Here is a 9846-nt window from a genome sequence, read left to right on the forward strand (position 1 = left end):
TATTAGTCCCTACCGTGGGACAACTTTGAGGGATGAGAACATGGACCAGAAACAGAGACAATTACTTATCGTTTACTGTGAGGTCTGATCTGTATGACTTCAGGGGTTTATATATAGCAGCCTGTCTGGTTGAGTGGGGGTTTATAAATGGTTCTGTCAAACAGGAGTTAGAACACACAAGAAGAGGGAAGGGAAGGAGGAGACAACGTAGATACCTGACCCTGTAGAGAGTGGGGAAGAGAAAACTGCACTAAGATCACACACAGTCAGTCAGATAGCGAAGGCTGAGAGCTCTTTTAGTGTGGCTACAAATTTGTGTAGTATTTTTTATAAAAATAAAAATAAAGGATATAATAGTAAGCTGCATGTGTAGGGAGGCAGTGTTGGACATTTGTTGAGATAAAGACTGTTGCTGTTGGAAGCGATGGCTTTATCTGGACCATGCTTCCAGAGGGGTTTGGAGGCTCTATGGAGGCAGGATGAAGAATTTAGGGGGGATAAGCACAATATAGATCGAGATGGAGAAGAGTGTGCAGGAGAAGTGAAAGAAAAGGATTGTGGGGATCAGGTGAACACAGAAGAAGAAGATAAAGATGATGAAGCATTTAGAAGGGAGGAAAACAGTCAAATACATCTAAAGAGAGAGACAACTGAAGAAGAGGAGGATGAGCTTCAAGAAGTGAACAAAGAGTGGACAGCTGTTGGGGGGCAGAAAGGTGGAATAGAGGATGTGGATTCAATAAGGGTATACGGCAGAGACTCCTATACAAGAGAAATGTTCCAAACCCTGCAGCAGCTCAGGGACTCCTCTCTCCTCACTGACCTGACTCTGAGCACTGAGGCTGGGCAGCGTCTCCACGCGCACTCCCCTGTCCTGGCTGCTGTCAGCTCCCTCGTACACCAGAGACTGCAAGAGAGGGATGAGGAGAACGAGAGGAGAGATGTTGACATGTATATACAGACAGAGATATCCATCAGTCTGGGTCCTGAGGTGGGGCTTGTGGGGCTGGCAGGGGTGCTGGAGTTTGCCTACACTGGGGCCTTAGCAGCTCTGAACAGACACACACTGGCCCAGATACAGACTGCAGCTACAACACTAGGGGTCCCCAGAGTTCTACAACTCTGCAGTGAAGAGGAGGAGAAGATGAAGAAGGGAGTAGAGACGAGGGCAGAAGAGAAGAAGATCTCTGCTGAAAAACAGATGAAGGTCAGTCTTCAGTCCATCAGACAATTGTGGACAAAGAGAGTGGGCTGTGATGTAGAGCTGGAGGTTGGTGGGGCATCATTTCATGGTGAGTAGACTGAAGTCACAATACATCACGACTATGTACTGTAGAATGATATATTTTCACAATTTCACAGTATAAATCCAACCTCATAGTATGGAATTATACACTGAACGTGCAAAACGTTAGGAACTCTTTCCATGACATAGATTGACCAGGTGAATCCAGGTGAAAGCTAGGATCCCTTATTGATGTCACATAAATTCACTCCAATCAGTTAAATTCACTCCAATCAGTGTACTGTAGTTGAAGGGGAGGAGACACATTAAATAAGGATTGTTAAGCCTTGAGATAATTGAGACATGGATTGTGCCAATCAGAGGGGGAATGGGAAAGAGAAAAGATTTAAGTGCCTTTAAATGGGGTATGGTAGTAGGCAGAGGTGTTGACTTGAGCCACATGACTTGGACTCGAGTCAGAAATGTGATGACTGCAAATTGACATTGACTTTAACACCAATGACTCGTGATTTGACTTGGATTTGAGCCTTTTGACTCGACCTGACTTGATACCCTCCCCAACCCTCCCCAAGCCCAAATATAAAAATGATGCTATTAAAAAAGTGTGCAGCGCATCAACTCTTCATTTAACCGATTACATTTTGAATCGGACAGCAGCCAATCAAATTGTGCCAGCTGAGAAAAAGTTGTGCGTGGCAGTGCAGAGGAACGTCGGCGGGTGAATTCAGATGGAGCCCATGGAAAGATGACACCCCAAATTATTATTTTTGGATATAAAGACACAATACATTTTAGCAAAGGTGTCAGCTAGAGATGACGTGCAGGAGCATGCCGGGATTTGTAGTCTTGCATGATGTCTACTTTTATGCTAATTATAATTTTTGAATCTGAGAGTAAATCGAGCTGAATATATTGATAAAAGTCACCTTGTACGAGAGAGATTTACATGGTTATCGAAACGTCAAGCCAGGGTAAGCCTACACAAAACACAGCCCTTATTTTTAAGAGTTTCTAAAATCCACTATGAGAAAAATGAACGGCAAAAGTAAGGATTGGAAACATTTCCCTGTTTGACCGCTAGGTTTTATGGGTATTATGACACCTCCACTGTTGGGCTCTATTCTCCCGCTAGAATGTAAGATGGGCTATGTATCTTCTAGTGATCTATTCAGGGCACAACTTTCACTGGGGACTGGGGGTATATGCCCCCCCCCCCCCACATTCTGAAATTGCATTGTTGTCTCCCCCAGTTTTACCATTGGAATGTGATACAAACGAGACAACGGTGTGCTTTAGGACCATGCGGACACATCCAAGAGGTCGAGTAGGCTGTTTGGAGTTTTTATCCGACTGGATAAATAAAATAATAATCATGTCCCCCCCACTTGTAATTCCAAAGTTGCTCCCCTGGATCTCTCTAAGTGAGCGACAGGGAAATCCTGCTGGTTTGTCAGTCTGCTGTCTGTCCCGCCTCTCGGTACCTGTATTATTTTTGGGCTCTGTGGTTGGCTGTGCGTTGTGGTTGGCTGCTGTCACATTTATTATGTAATGTAAGTGGTAACGATGATTTGAAATCTACTCATGTGTTGTTTTGTGGAACATTCATTTATTTGATTTAGCGTGTTTCATAGGCCTATATAGCCAGCCACGGAGTCGGGCACATAGGTAATTTACTGTACTTCGATTGACGACCAAACAAGAGGTGTTGACTAGTTTATAGAAGGTGTCAACCTGATTAAATAAATGGTATTGCATTGGGACAAGTAAACAAAATATCTTGTTTGTATTTTCCTAGTATTCTAAGCCCATGTCGAGACTTAGCACTGACCGCTAAAGTGACTTGTCAGTGTAGCCTAGTGATGGGTAGTGTTGTTTGGAATTAAGGACTCTGTCTGAACAAATATTTTAGGTGACTGGGACCGATCACATTGGTGGCAGACTTTCATTTGGCTCCCCAATTTGCATACTGGTAGGCTACTACTGCTTTTTGGTGATTATCTGCAGATAACCCAGCTAGCAATGAGGAATCGGCCCAGAAGCGGCCCTCTGGGCCCTCAGGGGCCGGAACTGATTGAATCGGCCCGGAATCGGGTGTCGGACTCGGCCCGGAATCAAAATGAATGACTACCCAAAATCCGGGCCAAATGGCATGAGGAGGTAAGGCAATAAATAGGCCATAGTAGCAAGTAATTACAATTTAGCAGATTAACACTGGAGTGATAGATGAGCAGATGATGATGAGAATATGATGGTGTGTAAGTAGTGATACTGGTGTGCAAAAGAGAGGCAAAGTAAATAAAAACAATATGGGGATGAGGTAGGTAGATTGGGTGGGCTATTTACAGATGAACTATGTACAGCTGCAGTGATCGGTTAGCTGCTCAGATAGCTGATCTATGATCTGATCTGATAGCTGATCTATGATGTTTCAAGTTATTGAGGGAAATGTAAGTCTCCAGCTTCAGCAATTTTTGCAATTCGTTCCAGTCACTGGCAGCAGAGAACTGGAAGGAAAGGAGGCCAAATGAGGTGTTGGCTTTGGGGATGACCAGTGAGATATACCTGCTGGAGCGCGTGTTATCGTGACCAGTAAGCAGAGATAAGATGGAGCTTTAACTAGCATAGACTTATAGATGACCTGGAGCCAGTGGGTCTGGCGACGAATATGTAGCGAGGGCCAGCCGACTAGAGCATACAGGTCGCAGTGGTGGGTGGTATAATGCACTTTGGCAACAAAACGGATGGCACTGTGATAGACTACATCCAATTTGCTGAGTAGAGTATTAGAAGCTATTTTGTAGATGACATCGCTGAAGTCAAGGATCGGTAGGATGGTCAGTTTTACTTGGGTATGTTTGGCGGCGTGAGTGAAGGAGGCTTTGTTGCAAAATAGAAAGCCGCTTCTAGATTTGATTTTGGATTGGAGATGTTTGATATGAGTCTGGAAGGAGAATTTACAGTCTAGCCAGTCACCTCGGTATTTGTAGTTGTCCACATTTTCTAGGTCATACTGCCGAAGGCTGCCTTGTCTCGGACCACATTACGTCGGCGGAGTCTGACTCTCAGCCGAGTCTGACTCTCTGCCTGAATCGGCCCAGTACCACTGTGCTAGCTGGGAAATGATGATAAAACATTCACAGAAGATGTCAAATCATTACTACAGGAACAATAGGTGGCGGAGAGAGAGCCTCGTTCTGTTCCAAAATAGGATAAAAGAAAACAGATTGAAGGTTATAAAAGCTAATGTCATGATACTTATATGGTATTATTAAAGGTATTGATAAAGACCTACTGATTTGATTAAAGTGTCCACAATGGAGTGAGTAGTCAACTGCTGCTTTCTGTGTAGTAAAGTCCATGCTTAACACCTACTTCATTATTCAATCACACCTGTAGGTCTAGTCATGTTCACCTAACTTTGTATTAAAGTGTGGGTGCACAATCTCAACAGGGAATCCATGTTTAACCTTTTTTTTAAAAATGTTTTGCCTAAATAAACTACATTGAAAAAGTGGACTAGATTTAGTTTACGCCACAATAAATGTAATTCAAAGGGCTGACTAGACTCGTTTTTCTGACTAGATTACTAATCTACCGCTTTACCTCAAACTCCCACCCACAGTGATTGATTGACAGGTTTGAACCCCTACCAACTCTGTGAGCCAAAGTCATCCTGCCCCCTCGCCTGACAATCCCTCCCACAGTGATTGATTGATAGGGCAAACTATTAATTAAAAATAGAAGTGGTAATTCATATTTTACAGTAAATATGACTTACATCTCAAGAGAAGAAAGGTTTCACGCACAAAAATAAATGTTTCTCTTACTTAGAAAGTATTCCTGATCATATAGGCCAAGGCTTAGACGTTATCCAAAACAAGAAACAACCCACTGAATTCATACATTTTCAGGATTTTTTATTGCAGTCATTTTATTGCAGTCATTGTAAAGTTATTAAAGTATTCAAAATGTAGCTGTGTATTTTGGATGGAATCAAGGCATTAGAATGTACCAGAGGCCACCAAAATAGAGCTTGTGCTGCAAATAAATTGGGGACTATCACCCGTACTTTTCTATTTGGCTGGCTACTCCATATACTTACGGAAAACACTGTAAATAAGAATAATAGGCTGATATATGAATATTATTAGTATATTAATATATAATAACATAATAATAATCTGATTTTATAATGAGAACGATTTAAATGAAATGTTAATTGTATATTTGTTGGGGACTCGTTTGGGATCAAAACAAATGGTAAGATTATGCCTTTTGTCTTATATCTGAATTCATAAGAGTCATCATTAACCAGATGTGGAAGTAGTCTATATGAGCTACCTGATGATAACAACAATATTCAGTTTCCTCTTCTTTCTCTTGACTCAAGTCCACAGAGTGCTCTTGTCTGCCAGTAGTGACTACTTCAGGGGAATGTTCACCAGCGGGATGAAGGAATCCCAGCAGGCCTGTGTGGCTCTTCCCTTCCTGGAGGCCTCAGAGCTGGAGGCCCTGATTGGCTACTCCTACAGCGGGTCCCTCCCCCTCAGCTGGGGGTGTGTCTTTGAGATCACCTGCATTGCCTTCCAGCTCCAGTTCCAGCCCGCCCTCTTGCTGTGCCTCGACTTCCTGAAAAAAGAAATGGACGCCCACTCCTGCCTGGATGTGGCGTCTTTCGCTGAGGCTTATGGCATAACGGATCTCCTTGAAGAGGCCAACGACTTTGTCCTGAGACACTTCCAAAATGTGTCAGCCACGCCTAAATTCCAGGACCTGTCAGTCAAGAAGCTTAGAAAATACCTGAAAAGCAACTCCCTCTTTGTGCCCTCTGAGCTTGTGGTCTTCAAGGCAGTGGTGGTCTGGATCGAGGCCTGTCCCAGCGAAAGGCTTAAACTCACCAAAGAGCTGATGAAGAACGTCCACTTTCCTCTCATGACATTCAAGGAGTTCGGTGAAGTTAAAACCGCAAAACTGTGGACTGAATGCAACATAAAACGTCTCTATCAGACTATGCTGGAGGACTTTCGCTCTTATCACATTGCATCTGAGACCCTGTGCAGGGTCTACCTACCAAAGGACAGCCTAGTCTTGGTGGGTGGAGACCAGATCTCTGCCGACTTTATCCGGCGAACCCCTAGTCGAGAACTGTGGTTTGGGAACTCTCTGAGGAATTACACAGGCGTTGTGAAGACCGTTGAGTGGAGGTTGCTGGGAGAGATGCCAAATCCACCAAGGTTAAGTCACGAGTTGGCTGTTGTCGCAGGGAAGTTGTACGTGCTCGGGGGACAGAATTATAAAGGCATGCTTGGCGTTCTAAACTCGGTCTACAGGTGAGATAAGAACTTTGGGGTTTGTATCTGCTAAGTAATGAGTCCTTTAGGTACATTATTTTTTACATATTTAAGTTTTTACATTATTTTCTTCCTTCACCTCTCATTCTTTGTGTTCTTTCAGATATGATCCACTTCAGAACCGCTGGGAGAGATTGGCCAACTTGCAGGAGAAAAGGTGTAATTTTTCTGTGGTTGTTCTGGATGAGATGATATATGCCATCGGAGGGTACATTGATCCAGAAACTAACCTGGATAGTGTGGAGCGCTACTGTCCAAATACAGATTCCTGGAGGTAAGGTTTTTCTTTGGTAGGAATGGTAACACAGAATCACTTGCAGTAATTAAAGGTTCCATTGGAAATGGTATGTAACTTAAGTAAAACTTTGTTTCTTTGTTGCTATCTTTACCAAATGTGGCCTTCCCTGTTAGCTTTGCCAAACCCTTGGATATGACCTTGAGTTGCCATGCTGCCACACTGTTGAATGGAGAGGTCTTCATCTCAGGGGGGTTCGACTGCAGGTACCACTGTCTGGTGTCCATGTTCCTGTACCATCATGAGAGAGGAACTACCTACCTGGCAGAGATGAGCCAACCTCGAGCCCATCACTGCATGGAGACTTTAAACAACCATCTTTATGTGGCCGGAGGAGTCACTGTTGATGAAAACATGATGTCTATTGACCAGCTGGCCTGTGAGGTCTACGACCCTGTTAGTGACTCCTGGAGCGCCCTCACGCCCCTGGCCATCTCCCATGTTGGAGCAGCCTCTGTGGTTCTGGAGGGGAAGATCTATGTGCTGGGAGGATACTGCCAAGAGGACTACAGGGAGACCAGACTGGTGCATCGCTATGATCCCACCATCCAACTATGGGAGAATATCGGCGAGATACCCGGACCTAACACTGACATAAGAGCCTGTTTGCTCCACCTGCCCAAACACTTGAGACAATGAAACATCACTATACATCCCATAACACCACACTAAATATTATTCCATTACATGACCCACACCTTACTCCACCAGTATTCTTAACTTAAAGTACACCAGTATTCCTAACTTCAGTAACTTAAACATGTTTATTTCTCTCCATGTGCAGGCTATAAGTGAATTACTAACAAAACAGGAAGGGTATTACAATTTCAGGGTGGCTGAATGTCTTCCTGGGAAATGAGAAACTGGGAAGTCATACCTCTGACATGAATGTGTTCACTTGCCTTTGAACTGGGACAAATTATTCTACCAATAAGATTTTAGCTAGCTTGATAAACTAGCTAAAATTGCTAATAATAAAGTTAGCTAACTTGCTTAACATTGACATATATCAAACTAGCTACATTTGCCAACATTTGTCCAAAATCGTTTGACATAAAACATAACTTTTCTGTCCTTGCATTTATAGCAGTGTAAGTTGTATCATATATTAAGCATTAAACAGTTAAATTAGACATTTAACTTGAACCCTGTAAAAATCCTAGATCTAGCAGTCAGACAGTTTTTGTGTTAAGATATCAGAAACGCAGGGTACATATGTAACATTTCGTGTCTCCTTATGTTACAGGGTGGAAACAGTTTTCATGGGCACACAAATCCAAAATGATGTACGCGATTGCAAAATGGAATGCTTCTAACGAAAGAGTCACCTTAACTTGATACTTAAAACCTAAATTGATACTGTCATTAACATGGTTCTTCAATAATTAAGCATTATACTTGGTGGATGCTCATTTGGTGTCCAGTTGATTAGTTACATTGTAATCTCAATCTGATCCAGGAAAGAATTTTCCGAATGACAGTCAAGTGACGAGCAGCTGTTGTGATAGCGCAGGCGATACAACAACTGCTGGAAGAAAGGTGTTTGCGAGAAAATAATTTTGGTGTCTCATTCGTTATGCAGGTGAAAACATTTGTGCCTGGATCCACAGTGAATCTAATATCTCTAGCGAATTGATGTTGATCATCTGTTGTTGTCTGATTGATCTACAGCATGGTCTCATTCGATTTAACAAACAACGCATCAAGGTAATGAATTCATGTTTTCATGTTTTTGTGCCTCAGATTGGAAACCTAGTGTGCGCAATTGTATAGGATAGAATATTGCTCAACACCCAACGCTCTTCCTGATCAAGGCTGCAGTATGTAACTGTATGGGCAACCAGATTAAATTCACATAGAAATGGGAGTTATAGATCTGTCATTGTCATTGATAACAAGTCCAAGAAAAAAGTACAAACAATTTATGAACTCACTACTGTAAGTCCCTCTGGATAAGAGCTTCTGCTAAATGACTAACATGTAAATATGAATGCAAGAAGCGGTAGATCTGTTGTATGTGTTTAATTTGGATTTAGCCTATTTTACGTTCAGTATTGTACACCAGTTTCAAACAGCTGAACCCCCCTCCCCTCCCCTCCCCTCCCCTCCCATGGAGCCGGTGTTCTGGATGTAATCATCAGAAGAACGAAAGATTACATACAGTTTTCATACACCACCGCACAACAGGCCAAGAGGGGTTTCTTTGCCAACAATGGGTTCCCAGATACAAACGAGGCAATGATAGGTTATGTGATGCGCAAAATATGCGGCTGACTGTGGTGGCAAGGTAGCCAGGTGGAATGCACAACTCGTTCATTCTGCAGAACAGCATTGTTAGCCTATACGTTAGCCTACACGCCTACAGGAGTGAGCTGTTGAGGATGGATGGCTTATTGGTGAGTGTTGCCTACTCATTTTAAGTATATTTGCCATTGCTTAAGCAAATTGAATTGTCTTATTGGTCCTCTCTTTGTCCCTATATTTTAATTTTTACTTGTCAAACCACAACTGAGCGTGCCAAATAAATGCTGTACTCAATCTCCGACACTATTACCTCTGTCTCGTCCACCTTTTTTTGTTGCGCCATTGTATTTCATGGTACTGCGTTGTATATTCCCATGGGCTTTTACGGGATGATTTTGATACATGGTTTTATTAAAGGCGTTTCGAAATGCAAATAGCCAAAGTTGTGCAGAAGCACTGAGGCTAAAAACAATTGGTATTTATCAATGGTTATCTCTTACAGGTGTGAGTATGATGCTTGTAGGATTGTTTGATAAATAACACTTTTTCTATGCATACAAACATTCTAAATTCAGTTTGTAAGTAGTATTTCAGAATAGTTTCTATGCAATATTGATAAATGAGGCCCCTGGTGTGGTTATCTGAAGTACCCAGGAAGGCCACTAAATGTTGTACAATCAGATAGGAATACAAATACTAGATAGTACTAT

The 9846-nt window shown here is 42.5% G+C and overlaps 1 protein-coding gene across 1 annotated transcript; it reads left to right on the top strand.

The window, feature by feature from the left end:
- Positions 1-424: 424 nt before the first annotated feature.
- Positions 425-7531, top strand: LOC139417466 (kelch-like protein 33). The gene is made up of 4 exons (XM_071166750.1): positions 425-1292; positions 5637-6576; positions 6701-6871; positions 7009-7531. The coding sequence occupies exons 1-4, from the start codon at positions 425-427 to the stop codon at positions 7529-7531; spliced, it is 2502 nt and encodes an 833-aa protein (XP_071022851.1).
- The last annotated feature ends 2315 nt before the right edge of the window (positions 7532-9846 follow it).

The sequence above is a fragment of the Oncorhynchus clarkii genome, chromosome 9, assembly GCF_045791955.1.
Source record: "Oncorhynchus clarkii lewisi isolate Uvic-CL-2024 chromosome 9, UVic_Ocla_1.0, whole genome shotgun sequence".
NCBI lineage: Eukaryota > Metazoa > Chordata > Actinopteri > Salmoniformes > Salmonidae > Oncorhynchus > Oncorhynchus clarkii.

Coding starts and splice junctions, on each gene's coding strand:
- LOC139417466 (XM_071166750.1), top strand. CDS start 425: ATGGCTTTATCTGGACCATGCTTCCAGAGGGGTTTGGAGGCTCTATGG. Junction 6,577..6,700: donor GTTCTAAACTCGGTCTACAG/GTGAGATAAGAA, acceptor GTGTTCTTTCAG/ATATGATCCACTTCAGAACC. Junction 6,872..7,008: donor CCAAATACAGATTCCTGGAG/GTAAGGTTTTTC, acceptor CTTCCCTGTTAG/CTTTGCCAAACCCTTGGATA.